The sequence below is a fragment of the Tiliqua scincoides genome, chromosome 2 (genome assembly GCF_035046505.1).
Source record: "Tiliqua scincoides isolate rTilSci1 chromosome 2, rTilSci1.hap2, whole genome shotgun sequence".
Lineage (NCBI taxonomy): Eukaryota > Metazoa > Chordata > Lepidosauria > Squamata > Scincidae > Tiliqua > Tiliqua scincoides.
In genome coordinates, this window is record NC_089822.1 from 27,810,238 (window position 1) to 27,831,850 (window position 21,613).

Sequence of the window (21,613 nt, forward strand, 5' to 3'; positions counted from 1 at the left end):
CTCTCCCATGCGTTCTTTCTTCCCATGTTGTTTTTGGTGATTTGTGGCCAAATGTCCTTTCCCCTCAGTGTGTTGAACTTGGTCTTTATGGTGTAATATCTGCAATGTAAATTTGCATGTTTTCTCAGTGCATTTTGTAGTAGGGATGCTCGCATGTACATTTACACAAATGTTTATAACTCTAGGAATGCATACATATTGTGATGCTTCACATATTGTGAAGCTAATTTACCTGGTAAGTGCATCAGATTGAAAACTACTCATGCTAACCATTTTTGCCTGCAAAAGTGCTTGCTGTTTCCAATACAAATACTTGTATAGGAAAATTACTAAGTGAAGCAGTCCCTGAAATGGTATCAAAAGAGTAATCTTCTTGACAGATCATTAGTATATTTGAAGGATTCTTCATTTGGTGAGGATTTGAATAGGTGTTTGCCAGAGTTTGTACTGTAATCTAAAGAGAGATGCAGATCTCATTTTGAAGAATAAAATGTAATCGATTTACTTGTTGGATAGATTCTTAAGTCCCTAAGCAATTTTTAATGACACAGTCTAATCAATTGATATCAAGCCTAATAGCCTGATGACAGCTTAAAAAATAAATCAATGACTGGGTTAACCTTGGCTGCACTGATAACGCAAATCAAATAGCATTTTCTTTTCCTTTCGAAATTTGTTTGTCCAGAAATTGTGAACTCAGATAAGGCTTGGTCATGGTCAGACAGCAGGTTAGTCCCTGATTCCCTTCTTTGACATTTAGTCACATTTAGAGAATTTTTTTTCTTTTGAAATAGAGAGGTTTAAGAGAAGGTAATTTCTTAGAAGCTGGTGTTGTAGCAAGCTGTCACTAGGATAATATCCAAGCAACAAAAACTTAATATTCATCTGCTTGCAGTCTTCAACTGGAATAAAATGAAAATAATCAGAGTAAACAAGTGGAAACAGACTGTGAAATTATGCATGATGGGGAGGAAAATAGTATTTTTCATCTCTTGTGCATAGGTGAACTGTTTATTGATTGTATTTTATCATATTATCAAGTATTAAAATTTCTAGTACTAATAACATTTGCAATGCTTCAGTATTTATAGGCAAATGTTACTTCCTAAGAAGTGAAATCCACTGGCACTCACATTCTCAGAAGGAATGCCATTTCAAAGCTGCATGTGCATCTCTTGTGTTCTGCATTTTGTTTTCTTTGATGTCATGGACGCGAAGAGAGCCAGACTTTGTGGTGCTGCTTGAGTGACCAGCTATGCTTTGGTTTTGTACGGTTACTATCAGCTCCTGCCTTTTACTGAGGTGTCATTGCTGATTTCCTGAGACACTTTGACCTTACGGCTTCCTATCAAAGGCTTGACTTATAATCTGTGCTTTAAAACTGCTTGCTGTTAGCACAGGATGCCGGCTTTATTGTTTTTTGAACATAATCGTGCTCTCGCAGGATTTCCTCTGTCGAATAGCTACTCCTGCTTAGATAAATGTGCTAGGTGTCTGGAGCCCACTTGCTGCTTTGTAACACAGTACTGCAAGCATTCATGAGCTCAGAAGTTGCTGAGTGAATAACTAGCTAAAGTCAGCTGACTGTTGCTCTCCAATCGGAGAAACTGTGATGTAAGTGTTTAGCAGCTGCTGGGATCTGAATAAGAGTGCCGAAGTCTAAGGTAGTACAGCATGGCTATATTGTTGTGGAAGAAATGAGGGAAGCAATGGACGAGTCCAGCATTCTGAGAAGGCGAGGACTTCAGGTAGGATGCATAGTTCATCAGTTACGTTTTGTCAGTGAACAATTCTCTTGTAAAAGTTTCTTTTGCATTAATGTCCTTGCATTGTTGCACAGTACAGTTTTAAAGTGTTAGTATTATGCTACAAGGAGAGCAAGACAGAGAGCTCATCAGGTAAGGAGTCCTTGTCAGAAAACTGTCTGCATTCCTTCCCTGAGAGAGGTGATGAAATATGTTCTCTTGTTATATTTCCTCAAGGAAATAAATTTGTTTCTCATGGGCTGACACTGAAGGATCCACAAGTGTGTGATGTTCAGTCAATAACATTATGTTGAAGTGTGTGTGTGTGTGTGTGTGTGCGTGTGCGTGTGTGTGTGTACTGAGAGAGAGAGAGAGAGAGAGAGAGAGACTGACCTGTAAATACTTTTTCAAGAAAAACTTAAGCATATTACTATGCAGTATTCAAGCTAAAGTAAGCAGTTCTGGGTAGTGGTAATTTTCAGTATTAAATTACATCTTCTGTATTGAAATCCCTCTCTCCCCCCACTTCAGCTTGTGAGACAGCAGTAATTCTTGTTCTAAGAATAAAGCACATATTTATTTTGCAGGGTGATTTATTTTGAGTTTGTAGGTTGATGACATTCTGGGTTAAGATGAGGGTGAACTAGGCTACTGGAATCCAATTTTCTGGGAATGTGAAAAAAACACTTGCTTTCTTTGAATGTGCTGTCAGAGTAATAACTTTAGAATACTTGCCTTATCTCTCAATAAGCTTCTTACTGATTGTATTTTTCTGCTCAAGCACGTTGTGTCTTTTGTTGTCTGGACTTGTCAGTGCCACAGAATTCAAACAATTAGTCAGTAAACTTACGAATTGAAAGCACAAACTCATTATGTGTATTAGCTATTAATTGATGTAAGCATTTAATAAGGCTAAAATGTAATTTTCAAAACTGAAGATGGATACAGTACACTTTCAAACTTGATTATTGTACTCTATTGTTCATGAAAGAATGTTGCTTAGGTCATTCATACTTGACTAAACTTCCTTCCCCATGTTTTCCTTACATCTCTATTGTTTCAGTGTGTGTAGTACAAACTGGCTATATATTATAGACATTGTTGATTTATGCATCTTTAGTATGTTGGAGTTTTAAAACTTCATAAATTAAAGCTCAAGTCCATATGGGAAAGAAATGCTTTCTAGCTATTCAGTGTTAACTATAAAGTGTGACAGTTTTCATAGTTGAAAACAATAGGACAAAATGCTCTTAGACTCTGGAGTCTAAAATAAGAATATAGTTTCTTTTGTTTTCATCAGAGCAATTAGGCATAAGAGCATCTCATTAATATGCTCTGATTTTGAGCTAAAATATTTTAAATTATTGATTTCAATATTATTGTGCATGTATTAAATTGTGTTTACTATTATCATTATTAGAAGTATCAATGAGTTTTTGAAGAGCAGAATTTTAAAAAAAATTCCAGCAAGCAGGTTTTTCTGTTTTTCAATGGATGTAGTGCCTAGCAAAAAAGTCCTTTTATAAAGTATATTTCTGCTTTTCTGTGTAAACTAGACACTTCTCTGAAGAATATTTGAAAGTGTAATTCACATGCTTCTGTTACTTCTGTGGCATACTTTCAAAGTAAGTTAAACATTTGTATACTTTGCATAACTTTTAAAAAATTTTCTTGCGTGTCTTTGCAGCTGAGAATTTATCAGAATCAAGCATATGTCAGTTCTCTCATGCCTTTGGAAGGAACCACTATTCCCTCCCGTATGCCTTGAATGCTTGCTCAAGTGTGATGTTATTTTCTTCTTACTTGTGTTTCCATGTTATATTATTCTGTGTATCTTTATACCATTTTACTTGCGTTTAGACCAAATTAAAATGTGATTCCTTTAAATACTTCAGCATTCATTAGGAGTTGTAACATGTGATGTGTTAATCTGACCTCACTGAGCCTGAATGATAGACATCGATGTAGAGACGCTTCCCAGTCCTATCAGTATGATGTATTCATTTATACTCTTGAATACTGAAGCACTACACATCTTAATAATAACATATTTGACTTGGTGTAAAGTTCCTTCCCTGAGTAACCTTTCTACTTAGCTGGATGGACAGCAGTTACATTTTGGTTGTGGAGGAAAAGATCAGTTGGAGTTAGTGTTGATAAGAGTCAGGTGGTGTGGGGGAGCAGTTATGGCACCAGGTGGTGGGAGCAACATGGGGTTGTCTCCTGCATGTTGGTCCCATCATGTGGAATGGCTCTGACGGCAAGGGGGAGGGGCCGCTTACATGGCACGTTGACGCGCCTACGTAACTTACCATTTTGCCCCCCCTCTAGGAATGCCACTGATGATTGGTGGCAGTGATTCTACTGAGATCCTATCTCCCTTCCTATCCTCAGTTCACCTACCTGGCTCCACTCAGATTTGCACCAGCAATAGCTGTAGCAGATCCAAGTAGACCCATGGGGGTAGCGGGGGTTGCCCTGGTGCAAGGGAACAAATGTTTCCTTACCTTGAGGAAGCTTCTGTGATTGAAACTCCTCCACGGGATGCAGTGTGCACTACATTGGTGTTGCTGCATCGGCAGGGGGAATTACACTGGATTAGGTTACCCAATCAGTATCTGTGGGGGATCAGTCCCCCCGGATACTGAAACCCACAAATAATGGAATCCACAGGTGGGCCATCAGAGGACCTTTGGACATGACTGGAAGTGCCTTCCGGTTGCATCTGGAGTTGTTTTGAGGCCCGGAGAGGCCATATGCAGCCTTTCCGGGCCTCAGAACACCACCTGGAAGTGTTGGAAAGGTTTAAGCCAACTTCTGTAATGAAATGGTTAGTCCTGTTGATGTGACCTCTGTCCTGTTGTAGAGCACAAATGGCTTCTTGATTTTCCTTGGAGGTGCTTGCAATGAAACTCTTTAGCAGCGGTGTATGATGCAGTTGGCTGGGGGTGGGGCCCCTGATGCCAGGCCACAGGGAGGTATCCAGGGGGCTGGTTGCGTGCGAGGGGCCAGTGCACCCACCTCTGCGGTGGGTGTTTGCCAGGCTCGTCGTGGAGGGGGGATGCAGAGGAGGAATGCGTGCATAATGCTCTTTGCTGGAAGTGGTGAGTGCTGTAATTGGGCCCACCCACTCACCCTAGGTTCCAAATGATTCAGACATGGAGCTCTTCCAGATGTATGGGAGGGTATCAGGCATAGGGGTTACATGATGACACAGGTGGGCAACTTTGCTGCATCTCCCAACCCTGGATGCGTTTAGGCCCTGGGATGCTTTTGTTTTGTAGCCGAAGTAGGAAAAGAAATCACAACTAATCTGATTGAATGTGAGCTCATCTTTGGTATGCTCTGTGGCCATGATGGCAGTGAAGAAAATGTATTTCTCTGGCCCCATTGTATCTGCCAAGTGTTGTCCAGTGGAGTTACTCTGAGTTGTTTACCCTGATTCCAGGGTAAAGAAGTAGGCAACTTAGTGGCCTGTAGTGACCAGTTTGCAAGAGTCTTGGGTAAAATTGCTTGCCTCTGTCAAAGTTGGCCTTTGCACTGACAGAGTTGATGGACATTTCATCTGCATCTGTTTGTCCTGTTCTTAAGTATTTTTTCCCCCATTTTGTACAGCCTCAAGATGTGGATTGCATCTTCTGGTGTGTGAGGCTGCTTGCTTGTTTGATTGTTGCCCAGCTTGGCTGGTAAGAATCTGGGTGGGGGGACTGGCCAAATGGTCAGTCCGAATGGTCATGGCTTACAAGTCATGGTAGGTATGTGCAGGGTAGAAATAGGCTGCCTGATTACACAGGCCTACAAAATTGAGGGTCAGAAAAGTTTTCCCCAAACTTTATGGTGGTTTGATATGAATTTGGGGTGCTGATTCTAAAATTGGCATCCGTTTTGCCCTATCACGTCTAGTTTTGGAGATATAGTATAGCCTCATTAGTGAATGGTTCAAGCAGCTTCCTCCTGAGGAAGCCATGGTGTAGGCTTCCTCAGGAGGAAGCTGCTTGAACCATTCACTAATGAGGCTATAGTATATCTCCAAAACTAGACGTGATAGGGCAAAATGGATGCCATTTTTGGAATCGGCACCCCAAATATACCCAGGAATTGGTGTAATTAAGGAAGCAAAATGTGTGTTGGCCTGTGTTACCAGATGCAGGGGAGGGCACCAGGTCGCAGGTTGTGTCTGTTGTCTAGTGTGCTCCCTGGGGCATTTGGTGGGCCACTGTTAGATTCAGGAAGCTGGACTAGATGTGCCTTTGGCCTGATCCAGCGGGGCTCTTCTTATGTTCTTAGATAGAACTATACATTCGTTGTTGTTAAAACAGGCAGTGCCAGCTTTCTTGGAAGTGGTTGTTGTCTCTTCCTTCTTAAAAACCCCTCTCTGGATCCCAATGTTCTGGGAAATTACTGGCCAGTCTCAAAACTTCCATGCTTGGTTAGGGTGCTGAAGTGATCAGTAGCACCACAGCTTCAGTGTTTCCTGGTTGAAAGTGATTATCACTCTGACTTGCAGCCAGGATGTGGTACCAAAACTGCATTCGTCTCCCTAGTGGATGGAGGAGACTTCTCAGTGACTTTCAATACCACATAGTCCTTCTAGGTCACTTGGTGGGATTTGGGTTGAGGGGGGCACAGTGTAGTTGTCATTCCAGTCCCTCATGACAGACAGATTCCTGAAGATGGAACTGATCTTTTTGGCCATTGATCTGTGAAGAGGTGTATCATAGGGTTTAACTTTATCTCATATGTCATTTATATCAGGGCTCGCCATACCTCAGCCCAGGGACTGGATCTGGGGTTTGGAAAAAGCCCTCTCCCCGTAAGCGGAGCTTACCGTTCTGCCATGGCTTCATTTCCTTCAAGCTGATCCTGGCATGGTGACACTCTGGGCAATCACGTCTGCCCAGATATCCTGTTGTACAACCTTCTGGGACGCTGGGCAATAGATATGACTGCCCAGAGTGTCCCTGTGCCAGGATCAATTTGAAAGAAATGCAACACCATTGCAGAATGGTAAACTCCGCTTGGTACAGGGAAGGCTTTTTTTTTGGGGGGGGGGGGAACACAGCAGTCTCCAGTTTGGAGACCACTGGTTTACATGAAACTGCTGGGACAGATCATCAGGAGATTTGGAATTGGGTGTCACCGGTATACTGACACTCAACCTTGCATTTCAATTCTGTCTTATTACCAGCTTCACCATTATGAATCACTGCCTTGAGTTGGTAAGTGACTACCAATGTCACTTGATGGCAAAAAAGTTGAAATTTAATCTGGATAATACGGTATTGGTTCTGAGACATGCAAGTCAGGTTTGGATTGCCTGTCTTGTCTCAGAAGGGTGAAGAAACAAGTTGGCCATTTGGTTTCTTCCTGAATCCCAGGCTGCTCGCAAATCCTTGGTGACAGCAATGAGTAGGGAGGCCTTTCCCCAACTTGGGCTGGTGCACCAACTACATCCTTATCTGAACTACACAGAGATAACCATGGTGAGCTATGCACTTGTGACGCCTAGATTAGTCTACCATAACACACTTTATGTGAAGTGCCTTTGAATATAATCCAGAAACAACTAATGCAGAATGTGGCTGCACATGTAATTCCTGGGGCCAGGTGTTTTAACTCTTCCACACTTCAGCTACACTAGCTGGCAGTCTGTTTCTGTGTGCAATTCAAGATGCTTGATGGTGATCTTTGAAAGCCTTTTATGGCTTGAGTTTGGATTGCCTGAAGGACCACCTTCCCCCATACAAAGTGACTTGCTCTTTAAAATAAGTTGGGAGGGGGAGCCCCCTTGTCATCTGAAGTGTGGCTAGTGGCAATTCAAGAGAGGGTTTTCTCCATGGTGGTTGGAAAGTTGTGGAATTTCCTCCTCTTTAATCGAGCAGGCTGCATCCCTTCTGGCTTCCTGGTGGCACCTAAAAGTTTTTATTTCCATTCTGTTTTCCTGGTTATGAACTGATTTGGTTTTTTATTTGATCTGGGTTTTTTGTTTTGTTTATGACGTGTGTCTTTTTTTAAATTATTGCTTTGTAAATGTTAGTGTCTAGGCCAGGGGTGTCCAAAGTTTTTAGCAGGAGGGCCACATCATCTCTCTGACACTGTATCAGGGGCCGGGGAAGAAAATAATTAATTTACATTTAAAATTTGAATAAATTTACATAAATTTACGTAAATGACATTAAAGATGAACTTATATGAATGAATGAAGGTCTTGCAATAGTTCAAGGCCTATAAAAGGCCTTGCACAAAGCAAGACTGGCCTTTCCTTTGCTGCCGCTACTGCATCACAGATGTGAAACAACAAGCAGTGGAGGGAGCCCTCATCCCACATCTTATGCGAGAGGTCAAACAGTCACCCTCACGCTGAGAGCAGTTGCATCGGGCCAGTGTGGGCTCCAACAAATCTCCAGAGGGCCAGAGGCTCATTGGAGACTGGGGGCTCCCTGAGGGCTGCATTAAAAGGCCTCGAGGGCTGCAAGTGGCCCCAGGGCCGGGGTTTGGGCACCCCTGGTCTAGGCCACCATACAGTGCCTTTTATTTTGTGGGGGAAAGAGGAGAATCAATATTTTAAAATAAAAATTTTGGGCAGGAAACCCCAGAGAGTCCATTCATGTGCAGTGTTTATCAGGTCTCTCTTCTTCTCCCTCTGCACTTTGTTCCAGCACATACCTACAGGTGGTAGCAGTGGCTAGTAGACTGTTCATAAGTTTTGTCTGATAAGAAAGTTGAATGTTTCTAATTTATGGCGCAATCCTAACACCTTATGACAGTGCTTTCCAGCACTGACATAAGGGCAATGCAGCTCTGAGGTAAGGGAACAAACATTCCATTACTTTAAGGAGGCCTCTGTGAGTGACACCCAAATGTAGGATGCAGCACATGTCCCATTGGCACTGTTATGCCAGTGCTGGAAAGCACTGACATAAGGGGTTAGGATTGTGCCCAAAGTCAATTTCTAAGTCTAGCTGTTGTGTCTTTAAATCATCTTTTTATCATTCATATTTTAATATCAGTAGATGCCACAGGTTTGCTCTTCTGGTTGGTCCCTAGGCTCTGCCCACCCTGCTCCCATCCCTTTCAAAAGGGGAGCAAATTGGGAAAAAATCATAGCCACTGTGTTGTGGGTTTAGGCTGGTATGGCCTGGTCACAGACCAAAAAAAAGAGGCTGACTGAGCTGACCTGACCTGACCTGAAGAGTGAGTGGCTGGATGGGTGATTGGCTGGCAAAAGTAGTGGGCAGGTGTGGGGTATGTGCATAGACACAGCACATTACCAGTTCACCAGACCCCCCACTCCGAAGTGGCCCCTTTACTCTGCCTCATAAGTGATTTGGCCCTGCTACAAACTTGCTACTTAAAGTAATGCAAAATCTGGCATTTTGACTCCTGACCAGGAATATGAGGATGCAGTAGATTACTTGGTGCTCTGGAAGCAATGCAAGTGGCTTTGAAGCATGGTTGTGATTACTCACTTTACCTACTCACCTCTGAGTTAAAAATGGTTCTAAAAATTGGGGGAGGGGGTGCAGCTTACGTACTTTGTGTTCATATAATTTTGGGTACTGATGACTACACATGTGGTTCTCTTTTATTCTTCTAGTCTACAACCTTCCAATTTATCATTATGCAAAACATTTGAACAGCAAAGACATATGGAATGAACCAGTGACTGAATCCCAGTACTCATACCTTTTTTTGGAATTGAAACTGTGCATGAATATATTCCTCTTTATACTTGCAAGTATTTTGTGATTAGAAATGACTTGCTTCACATCCCTGGCTTGTTTTCTCAGACAGGCTTCTAAACAGGTGTTTGTCAAGTAAGAATGGTTTGTGGATAACCAACAGAGAAACTTTCCAAGAAAATAATTTTTCATCTTAGCCATCACCGTGACACAAATTGCTAACAAAAAATGTGTGTGTGTGTGTGTGGGGGGGGGGGGAATTTAAGTAGCTTTTTTGATGGTCTAGAACCTTTTTTGGACTCTTTTTGTTTGCAGTACTTTTAAGAATGGGATTCCTGCAACTTGAAGTTTTTGCATAGGTGAACACTTCACACATCCTCTTCCTCTGTGGGTAGTTCATCATGAAATGAGCTAAGTTGCAAAGCAAGGAAAGCTGGACCTCTAGCTACATATTCTCAGAGGTCATCATGACCCTTATCAACTGAAACTGCCAGCTCAAAGAATTGTGGTTTGATTGTTTTAGTATGTTTTAAGTATTTAAGGGCACAATCCTAATTTGTAGTTAGGTCGGCCCAAGTCCCCGTAAAGCATGTTTGTGCCTTCTTGAGGGGAAGCCGGGCTGGCGCTCTGATGCCGGATCCCAACCCATTTCCAGGGAGAATGGAGAGGCTTTAAGCTGCTCCGCTCTCCTTGGACTTGTGCCACCTCCAGAGGTGATACAAGTTTGAAGAGACCCATTGGGACCAGCAGCCCTTACCCAGGGGTAAGGGGAAAAGTTTCTCCTTGCCTCTGGCTAAGCCGCTTATGGCCCCTATCCTGCACTGGATACAGCGCAAGCCTCCTGGCTTGCCTGTTCCAGCGCAGGATAGGATTGCGTCCTTAATATCTTTTCTGGTTGTGATAGTTGGACAAACAAGTGAAGGCAGGCACCTAATAACCCATACCCCTTCTTGTCCTGAAATTGGAGTTAAACTGGGACAGGAGATTGCTGCTGTAACAGCAGCAGCAGCAGCAACTCGGTATTTCTATACCGCCTTTCTGGTCATCGGATTACTCCTGACTTTATTCAAGGCGGTTTACATAGGCAGGCGTTTCTAAATCCCTCCAGGGGATTTTTACAATCATAGAGGTTCTCACTTTCAAGAACCTACAACATTTCAGAATGGATCTTCCTGGTTTGGTCCCACTTCTGGCCTCCATTTCTCCCAGGCAGGCTGATAAGCAGCTCCATCTCTCACATGGAGGGCAGCCAAGACACTTCTTGCTCACACCAAGAGCAGATGGAATCACTCAGCTGGGCTTGTCAGCTGCTTCAAGGTCTCACCATTCTCAGCCGTTCAGGGAGCTGCTGCCGGTGTCCTCGAACTGGCAACCTTCTGATGTTATCTTCAGTCTAACGGAGGCTCTACCCTCTAGACCAGACCTCCTGCCCTGTAACCACCTATGGCCAAGGAAACCAGTCAGGAGGCAGATACTTTGGGAAACCTCCCTTCCAGAAGAATGAAGTCTCACAATTCCTGGTGGGGAGGTCTCCTTAGAAGTCAGACAGTAGTGAATGCCACTGGTCTTGCAAGATCGGGCAGCCAACTCACTTCTGAGCTGATCATACTCTATTCTTGTTGAATGAAATATCTGAATGCTCTTTGAGATGTCCCTCTGAACAGCATTGCTAGTGACTAAACAGGAAGCCTCTAACAAATTGTGGTACTTTTAGGGATTAAAAGAAGATGTCAATGTTATAACAACTTTATGGACAACACAAATTCTACACTTCTGATTGATCTTGCTAGTCCACTGGAATCGGGATCACTCTGTTCAGTGTTGGCTCTAGCTTTTGATAGCCCTGGGACGAAAGCCCTTTAGCCCCCCTCCATAATTCATTCGCTCCATGTTTTGGAGTGTATTGGCTGTCCTCACCACCAGGTGCTTGGGAACCTGGCAGTGAACAGTTGACAGTTCTAGTTCACTGCCGCTGCCTCTAGTTGAATCAGGGCCTCTGAGAGGAATTGTATCGGGGTACAAAGTTTCTTTTGGGCCCCCTTGCAAAGAGGGAATGGTGAAACAGAGTGAGAAAGGGTGGTGATGGGCAGGCAGAATAGGGGCAGGGAGGGGCAAAGCAAGGTGGGGGGAAGTAGAGACAGCTGGAAAAGTCTTTGGAGCCCAGGTCTACCACCCATGTGGCATCAGTAGTGCCCCCAGCATCCCCAGTCATGGTAGTGTCCCCTGCATCCCGTATGGGCAACAAGTCTGAGTAGATAGGAAAATGTCAGATCCTAGGAAATTTCTGGGCTCCCTCCTTTGGTTCTTGGGCCCCCCTTTTGACCCTGGGCCCGGGTACAAATTACCCCCTTTATCCCCCTCTCCTAGGCCCTGAGTTGAATTACCAAGTGATGGTGGGGAGCAGTGGCAGCTTTGTAAAATGGTGCTGGGGAAGGAAGAGGGTGGGCTGCTACTACCCACTGTCACCTGGTAAGCCTAATGAGGAAATTAACTAGGTGTCAGTGGGAAGCAGGCAGTAGCATCAGTCTCTCTCTTTTCCTTGGTGATATTTAAGACTTTATATAGATTCTCCAGCCCTGATGCAGTGTCAGAGTTCAGGACATCTGAGAAATGAACAGTAGCTCTCGCAGAAGAAAACAATGGTTTGCTGCCATTGTTTCTCCACACTTGTCCAGTGAACATCCTTTTGGTCCTGTCTTGCCAAGCAATAGTGCAGAGGCACTGCCTCAGGTTAGTCGGGCACAGGTATTGGCACTTGCACAGGTGCCAATTGTGGAGCCTGTCCTGAGTGTGCTGAGGATCTCAGTTGTCATTGTCTCAGATCTTTGTCACAAATGATTGACTAGAAACACTTTACCGGTAAGCCTCTGAAGAACGCTAACAGAGGAAGCTGAATATGTAGCTGCAGGATCTGTAGGCAAGAGGGCCACCTATAGTTGTATTTCTGACAATCCAGTCCTACTTAACTCACCGTGTGGTAACATAGTGGTGCAGTTTCTGCTGCATTCCATGTTTTGGCTGCTGGAGTTCTTCTTGGAGTAAGGGGATATTTGTCCCCCTGCCCTAAGGTATACCACAGCAGCTGCTATCGTTCAAGTTGGACCTGTGCCAGATCAGTTGCTGGCACAAATCTGCATTGATCTATGAGATCGGATCAGGTCTGGGAAGGAGGTCAGATTTCAGTGTTCTCAGTCCACTCCTGGGCTTGAACCGCCCTACTCCCTATCCCGTCACTACCCTGTTCCAGCCACCCCGTTCCGTTCATCCCCCACCTCCCTTCCTGCCAACCCCCTGTGCCAGTGTACTTCCTCTGGCAGGCGACTGGTGGCAGCTAGCTCATGTGCACTGGCCTAGTCACATTTGCAACCACTGTAAAGGTGGTTATTCTGGTGGAATGTGTGTTTCACCAGCATAATCTTTCAATGTGTTTGAGCCGTAAGTGACCTGCCTCCCAGTTCTGCCTTGTGTTCCTGGAAGATCTCTTAGCACTTTCTTCTTCAGTCTGTGCTTCTGGGTGTCTGTGCTTTATCTCTGTCACCTGCATACCTGTTCATGTGGAAGCATTCTCAGCCTGATGGAACAAATAGGAGCAATTTTCAAAGCAGATCAGTCTATTCCAGGGGTGTCAAAGATACGGCCCACATAGCCATTTGGGGCAGCCCCCGGGCTTTGGGGGAGTTCTGGGGCTGCCCCACCCTGGCTCTCTCCAACCGTGACCGGTATTCTGGTCGATCCTGGAGGAAAATTCTGAGGGCTGGTGCGAGTGGAAGTCGCCCGCAGCCGAAGGGGGTGTCTGAGGGCTGGAGGAGCTGCGCGCGACATCCCTGGCCTTTGGTCCCTCCTCCGGGCGTGAGCGGAGCTCGCCCGCCACTGGAGGGGGCGTCTGAGGGCCGGAGGAGCTGCGTGCGGCGTCCCCGGCCTTTGGAACTCCCTCCAGTTGCAGGTAGGTGGGGGCTAGGGGAGCGACCAGGGGTTTGGCAGGCTGGCGGGTGGCTGAGCGGGCGGTGGATATGCTGCAGGTAGAAGGCATGAGAGCCGACAGAGTCTTCTCTGTGGTGGGTTAAGAGGATGGGGTCGGGGGGGTTGAGGCAGAAGGGAGAGGCTGCTTGGTGGGTACAGTGGGGTCGGGGGGGCTGAAGCAGAAGAGAGGATGCTTGGGGGTAGAATGGGGTCTGGGGGGCTGAAGCGGAAGAGAGAGGCTGCTTGGGGGGTAGAATGGGGTCTGGGGTGGGCTGAGGCAAAAGAGAGAGGCTGCTTGGTGGATGTTAAGAGGATGGGGTCTGGGGTGGGGTGAGGCAGAAGAAGGAAGGTGTTTGGTGGGGGTTAAGAGGATGGGATCTGGGGTGGGGTGAGGCAACAGAGAGGGTTTCTTGATTGGAGTGAACAAGAGAGGGTCTGGGGTGGGGTGAGGTAGCAGAGCAAGGGGGAAGCCTCAGCTTTTTCAAAAAAATAGGAAGTGATGTCATAAGTGACATCACTTTCTGTTTTGAGGTAACTTCCGGGTGCCACATTTGGAGTTCGGCCTTCAGCAGGTGCCATAAATCCAATGTGGCCCCCAGGGTGAAATTAGTTTGACACCCCTGGTCTATTCAGTTTTGTACTAAGGAACTCTTCCAGAGGAATGAACAGCAGTAGATGAATTGTTTAGCAGTAGTTCTCAAACTTTTAGCACTGGGACCCACTTTTTAGAATGAGAATCTGTTGGAACCCAGCATCATGAAGCAGGAAAATTTTTAACAGTCCTATGTGGCAATCCTATCCACACTTATTCAGGAGTAGGTTCCATTTACTATCATATATGTAAAAGCATATATGTAATAGCCTGTTAAAATACAGATCTGTAACATTTCCCCAAATGCAGTCACATACTATGGTAGCATCAAGTCTGATATATTAAAAATAAAATATTGAAATGAATGGGGACCCACCCGAAATGGGCTTGCGACCCACCGAGTGGGTTTCGACCCACAGTTTGAGGAACACTGGCTTATAGTATGTTTAGATGTATCTCTGCTCACATAGAAAGAATTTTCAAATTTGCAAATCAAGACTGTAAATAAAATTTAGTTGTTTGAGTGGACAAGGGAACCATGGCATTCAGTTGGAACTACCACTTAAACAAGCTACTTACTATTAGATTTAAGAGTAGCTTGCTTTATTACCTGTGTGAGTAGTATATCTGTATGCAGTGATGTAAATGTTGAAGGAAGCTTTGGCTATGGGTGCATAAAATGTTCTTTTTGGTTTGCAGCCTTGGTTAAAAACTTTAACCAAGTTAAACCAACTTTAACCATTCAAAGCAGTAGTTGCATCAATAAACATTGCTTATCCAAAGCAACTTTTATCATGTCGAAAGATACAAAAATACTGTTAAAAATGGCAACGTTCTAGAAAAGGCACTGAAATAAGTTATCTTAAATGGCATACCTGCGCTGTGGAATCCAGGATAATCGCAGTCTTTGGTGGGAAAGGAAACTCTGCATCCTGTTGCTTATAGCAAAATGATTTTTTTTTTAAAGGCACTGGAAATATACACACAAGTTGGTATATGCATCAGTGAAAAACATGCTTTATATCTGAGGAAGTAAGATAAGAGAAAATGTCAAAGACTATGTATGTAATTGTTCCACTTTGTTGATTTAATTCAGTATTGAAATTTTGTTGACTTAATCAGTGTTTACCATGTTGGTAGCATGGTAAACAAAAATGATGGCATAGGAAGAGAAGTGCTAATTAGACCTTTTTAAAAAGAAAAAAAAAGAGTAAAGAGCTTTTTATGTACAATAAAATTACTGATGTTTTTAATAAAGAGCCATTTTTTCCTGGGGACATGAAGGGCTATGTTCATCGCTCTATGTTACACCAGGCTTTTTGTAATGGACCATGTAACATGAAAACAAACATTTTCAGTTCTGCACTTTTATATGTTAAAGGTTGTTTGTAGAGACACATTCTGAGACCATAATTGCATGCAACTGTAAACCTTATAGTAGGTCAGAGGTTCAGTGTTCATTGTTTTGTATTGCTAATTCGTTGTACAGTTTATATGAGCATTGAGTTAGAAAGTCAAAACATTTTTCTGTATAATAAGGCCCCCCCCCTTTCATCATTTTCCCTTGAGGCCTGATGTGGGAGTGGGGGGGGGTGGAGGAGAAAAGAGTGAGGCAAGTTTGGACCTTTATGAGAGAGGGGTGAGGGAGGCCATGCAAGATTGTGCCCCTATGAGATAGGGATACGGGAAAGAGTGTGAAGTAGCAGCCCTGTAAGAGAGGGTATGTGAGTTTATGCCCCTGTGAGTGAAGGGTGGTGATTGGGCTGTTTCAGGACTAGGTTGGATGTGGAGGGAGGTGTTTTAGGTCATCAGGTCACTTAGATCCCTCATGCTGATGAGTTGCACTTTGCAGACCAGTGCCTTTCCTTGTCTCTCTCCCCGCCACCATTTCCTTAGTTTGTAATCTGTGAGAATGAAAGCCTTGGTGTCATAGTTAGTGTACAGATGAGACAAGATCTGAGCAGGTGTATTATAAATCGGCCTTTAGAAGGTGAGCTTTGCTTATGTGTTTATCTTCATCTAGGACAGGGGTGTCCAAAGTTTTGAGCAGGAGGGCCGCATCTTCTCTCTGACACTGTGTTGGGGGCAGGGGAAAAAAGAATTAATTTACATTTAAAATTTGAATAAATTTCCATAAGTTTACATAAATAAATATATTAGAGATGAACTTATATGAATGAATGAAGGTCTTGCAATAGCTCAAGGCCTATAAAAGGCTTTGCACAAAGCAAGGCTGGCCTTTCCTTTGCTGCTGCTACTGCCTCACAGACGTGAAACAAAAAGCAGTGGAGGGAGCCCTCATCTCACAGCTCACACGAGTGACCCTCACGCTGAGAGCAGTTGCGTCAGGCCAGTGTGGGCTCAAACAAATCTTGGGAGGGCCAGAGACTCATTGGAGACTGGGGGCTCCCTGAGGGCCACATTGAGAGGCCTCGAGGGCCACAAGTGGCCCAAGGGCCGGAGTTTGGGCACCCCTGATCTAGGAGCTCAGGAGAAGGGAAAGATGCCACAACAATGGAGTAATGGGCTATGGAAGATATAGTGGTTGGGGAAGACAGGCTGTTCCAGAGGAAGGGTGGTCCATTGTAGACATATTGTCCTTCTTTCTAACCTCCCCCCCCCCCCAAGCTCTCTGATGACTGGTGGCCTTAGTAGTAGTTCCCTGGGTCTGAAACCCCTGCTCTTTAATGCCAGATTGGAGAATAATAAAACCTACCTCATCCAGAATCTTGGATGAGGATACTGATCTTGCATGTATCATGGAGACCTGTTTGGATGAGGCAGGAGGAGTGAATCTTTCTCAGCAGTGTCCACCAGATTTCCAGGTAGTGTAGCAGCCGAGACTGAAGGGACAGGGGATTGCGATGATCTGTTGGGAATTCATCTCCCTTACCAGATTCTCTGTTCAGCAAGTGTCTGTATGTGATGTTGTAAGGGTGAGACAGGATTGGAATTCTGTTGGTGTACCATCCATCTTGCTGCCCAGCAGTCTCTCTACCAGAGCTGACTGGGCTGATCTCAGATGTTGCATTGGAGATCCCCTGCCTGCTGGGATTGGGGGACTTCATTGTGCATGTTGAGGCCCCAGAAGCAGGTGCAGCTCAAGACTTCATGGCTGCCATGACAACTATGGGCCTGTCGCAGAAGATTTCAAACCCACCTCATGAGACTGGACACATGTTAGACCTGGTATTTTTGTCTGAATGGATTTTGATCTGAATGTGGATGAGATTATGATCACTCCATTGTCATGGACAGATTGCTTCCTGGTCAGGTTTAGACTTGTTGTGGCCTCCTACCTCTGCAGAGGCGTAGGACCTTCTTGTTGTTAGGGTTTGAAAGGAGGAACCTTGGGTGTGCCCCAGTGCAGAGCAGGGTGCAGAAAAGGGGCAGACACAGCAGAGTCCTTAGAAGTAGCTGATGTATATTAGAGCAAGGAGTTTTGCATGCAGAGTAGTCAAAATACAGTCCAGGTCATACACGAAGAGTACAGCAGTCCAGGTTTACCTTATCCAAATCAGTATCCACAAATCACAGTCAGTAGTCAGTCCAGGGTCACGCACGCACGCACGCACAGGCAGCGTATCAGTTCCTCAAAGTCTCTGGCAGCAGTATCTCAGTTTAACACCTACTGCACTGGTGGAGCTGCAGACTGAGGTTCAAGTACTCTGAGCATCCAATCAGATTCTGCCTGTTAACTAGGGTGTGGCAGGCTCAGGTGCAGAGTAATTCTGCTGACTCAGTGTGACTCAGCTGCCTGCAACTTTCCATAAACCAACAGGTTAGCTTTGTCTCTGGCTTAGCATGGGCAGAGAGCTAACATTTGTATGTTCTGTCCCCAAAGACTCATCGATCCAAATGGTTTCCTGAGGGCTTTGGTGGATTTTCCTGCTGCTAAAGTCAGCAACTCACCTGAGGCTCTGGTTGATCCAGGAATAGGGAGATGTCCAGGGCTGTGGATGAGATCGCTCCTGAGCAACGTCTGCCATTGAGCAGAGCCAAATGGCTCCTTAATTTATCGAGGAGCTGCAAAGGATAAAGCAGCAGGGTAGATGTCTTGCGCAATGGTAGTGGAAGACTCGTGACAGGTGTGACTCAGGCTCATTACAGAGCCATTTCTGTGGCTATGATGGCAGCCAAGCATTCTTTCTTCTCTGCCACCATTGCGTCTGCACAGAGCCAGCCAGCAGAACTGTTCAGACTACTCCATCAGACCCCACCTGTTGACCAGGAGGAACACACAGAGGTCTGCTGTGACATGTTCATCATGCACTTTGCAGATAAAATCGCTTGGACTCACCATGACTTGGACTCCACATTGACAGTGTTTTGTGATGTCCCATGACATCTCTCAGCCCTGATTTGTGGGATTCTTTTCAGCTTGTGGAGCCTGAGGATGTGGTCAGGATTCTTTGGAGTGTGAGGCTATCCGCTTGCCCCTAGATCCATGCCCAGCATGTCTGATTAGATCTGCCTGGGAGAGACTGGCTGAGTGGACAGAGGGTAGTACATTCATCTTTGAGGGAGGGCTACCAGTGGCATTAAGGCAGGCAGTGATTTGCCCCCTCCTTAAAAAGCCCTTTCTGGACCCCACTGTATTTGGATAATTATTAACTAGTCTCAAACTTCCCATTTCTGGATAAAGTGGTCAAGCAGATGGTGGCATCTCAGCTCCAGAGGGCCCTGGATAAAGCAGGGATAAAGCATCTCTTTTCCACCAGATACCAGGGTGGCTGTCATTGTCCTGGAGCGCTGCCTGGAGGGAGTTGGGATCTGGATGAGGGCCAACAAGCTGAAATTTAATTTGGACAAGACAAAGGTCTTCCTGGTGCAGAAATCCACAGTGCGGGTGCTGGGCTATCATCCTGCTCTGAATGTTGTTTCACTCACTGATAGAGCAAGTTCACCACTTGGGGGTTATCCTGGACTCACAGCTTCTTTTGGATGCCCAGGTGTCAGTTTTGGGCAGGAGTGCCTTTGCCCAGCTTCAGCTGATGCACAAGCTGAGGCCATACCTGCCTCAGTTGGACCTGGCTATAGTGGTCCATGCCTTGGCAACACCAAGATTAGATTATTGTAACGCTCTCTATGTGAGGGAGTCTTTGAAGACTGTGTGGAAGTTGCAGCTGGTACAGAATGCAGTGGTTCGTGTGGTTGCTGGAGGTTGGTGGTCTGACTGAGTCAGGCTGCTGCTTCGACAACTGCACTACCTGCCGCTCTATTTTCCAGGCCCAATTTTCCAGCACCAACCAAGGTTCTGGTTTTGACCTTTATAGCCCTTTATGGCCTGGGGCCAGTGTATTTGTAATACCACCTTCTTCCATGCAGTCCAGTCTGTTCTCTTCAGTCATTGGAGAGGAACCTGCTGGCTGTGCTGCTATCCACAAAGGTTAGGGCTGGGGTCGGCAACCTGTGTTTTCAGAGCCGCATGCGGCTCTTTCAGTCCTCTGATGCGGCTCCCCAGTGGGGGCTGGAAGCGGGGCACCTTCCCCTTGGCCCCCGCCCAGCCCCGAGGGCGCCTCACTCCGGCGCGATGTCCTGTCCCCCCCCCCGCGCACAGCAGCTCCTTCCTTGGCAGGCAGGCAGGGGCAGCGCCGCTCTCCTGGACCTGCTCTCCGCGCCCCACTGCGAGCAGGTGGGGGGGGCAGCCGGGCACCTCTTCCTTCCTTCGCCCTGCAGCGGACAGGGGGCTGAACGGAAGAGGCTGGTCGGAGAAGCGTGGGAGACGCAGTGCTGCTGAGGCAATGGGCAGGAAGGAGCGAGGTGAGCTGCATTCCTGTCCACACTTCCCTGGGAGGAAGCCCGTTCCCTCTACTGGGGCTGACTTCTGAGTAGACAGGGAGAGGAGCCTGTCCACACTTCCCAGGGAGGAAGCCCTGTTCCCTCTACTGGGGCTGACTTCTGAGTAGACAGGGAGAGGAGCCTGTCCACACTTCCCAGGGAGGAAGCCCCGTTCCCTCTACTGGGGCTGACTTCTGAGGAGGCAGGCAGAGGATGTCCCCTGGTTCTGGTGTTACGTGAGAGTGTAAAGAGCATCTCTCTATCCACTTTATCCTTCCCATGCATAATTTTGTATGTCTCAGTCATATCCCCCTCAGGCGCCTCTTTTCTAGGCTGAAGAGGCCCAAACACCGTAGCCTTTCCTCATAAGGAAGGTGCCCCAGCACCTACAAGGGAGCTACAAGAAGGGGCTACATTATAAAAATGGGACCTGTAAGAGGGGAGTGCATTATAAAAGTTGCATATACAAGAGGGGAGTGCATTATAAATTGGGACATACAAGGGGGAGTAATAACTATAAATCTCTTTATTGTATTGAAAAATACTAGTCATTAGATTTTGTATTTCATTGTACCTCTTTCACATTACTGTGGAAAAGACACAAAGATGACTATTTACTGTTGGTCAGGATTTTCTGCTAGGGAGGGCACCAGCCCAAGTCTTGCCTATAGCACCAAATTGGCTAGGGCAGGCCCTGGGAAAATAAATTAGTATTTAATTTAAATGTATTTTTTTTTAGCTCTTTCATTCTTTATATGTAATTCTAAATTTAAGATTATGGTGATCTTGTAACATTAAAATATGTTACATATTGTTTTCTCTGTAGCAGTTCATTCATTTCAAAAATGCAACACACTATAGTTTTTTTATACATAGCATAAAGGTAAAAAAAACTACGCAGTGTTATCTTCATTTTAGATGTCAAAAGGGTTTTGTGGCTCCCGAGGTTTTCTTTTCTCCAGAAAATGAGTCCAAATGGCTCTTTGAATGTTTAAGGTTGCCGACCCCTGGGTTAGGGGGATGGTGGGCAGAAATAGGGCCTTCTTGGTGGTGGCGTACTGTGGAATTCCTTCCCCTTTGAGTTGAGAACATCTCCTTCACCATTAACCTTCCGGCGAAGCCTGAAGACTTTACTTTGGAAAGCTAATGATGCCTGCTAGAGGGTATGATGACTGCTTTTTTTAGTATTTGTTATTTAACTGTTGGTTTTTATTGCTGCTGCTGTTTAGCTTTTATTCTCTATTTTATGGTTTTATTTGTATCGTATAGTTTCTTATGTATATCTTTTACTGTTTTAATAGCTGTTAGCCACCTTGGGTGCCCTCTGTGGAGAAAGGCGGGTTACAAATTGAATTAATAATAATAATAATAATGCAGATGGCTACACTACAAATGCCAGAGGCAGATTAGTATTGCTGCTTTCAGGTAACAAAACCTTGCACACTGTCCCAACTTCCCCTTTTTTGTACAGGGGTTCCAAAAAATGGGAGTTGTGTTGCTTATTTTCCAGTGATGTGACTCTAGCTTTCTCCTGTGCTCTGCTTGTCTCTGTGGCATTTCAATAAGCAAACTGGATGCTGATCTGTTGATTGTCTTGCTCCTCTTAAATGCCTGCTTCATGTGAAGTTGACAATAGCAATTGAAACTAAATCTGGACAAGACAGGCCCCAGGTAATAGATTTACAGCCTGTCAGTGGTGTCACTAGGGTTCGTGTCACCCGGTGAGGGATGGCAGCACGTCACCCCCATACAGTGGGCCGGGCAACACCCCAGGTGATAGGCGTGGTGATGTACCATCACTCTGTCCTCACTGGTTTTTTGTCTGTACCTTTTGATGGAACAAAGATAGAACA

The 21,613-nt window shown here is 45.4% G+C and overlaps 1 protein-coding gene across 3 annotated transcripts in view; it reads left to right on the forward strand.

Annotated features, from left to right (window-relative positions):
• The first annotated feature begins 1,670 nt into the window (after nt 1–1,670).
• Nucleotides 1,671–21,613, forward strand: part of MAST4 (microtubule associated serine/threonine kinase family member 4) — a 248,515-nt gene continuing 228,572 nt past the window's right edge. For all 3 annotated transcript variants that reach the window (XM_066616677.1, XM_066616679.1, XM_066616680.1), the window contains exon 1: nt 1,671–1,748. Coding sequence is in view for 1 of the 3 variants with exons in the window: in XM_066616680.1 (XP_066472777.1) it covers nt 1,698–1,748 (51 nt within the window). In the remaining 2 variants the exon portion in view is untranslated. The remainder of the gene's footprint in view (nt 1,749–21,613) is intronic.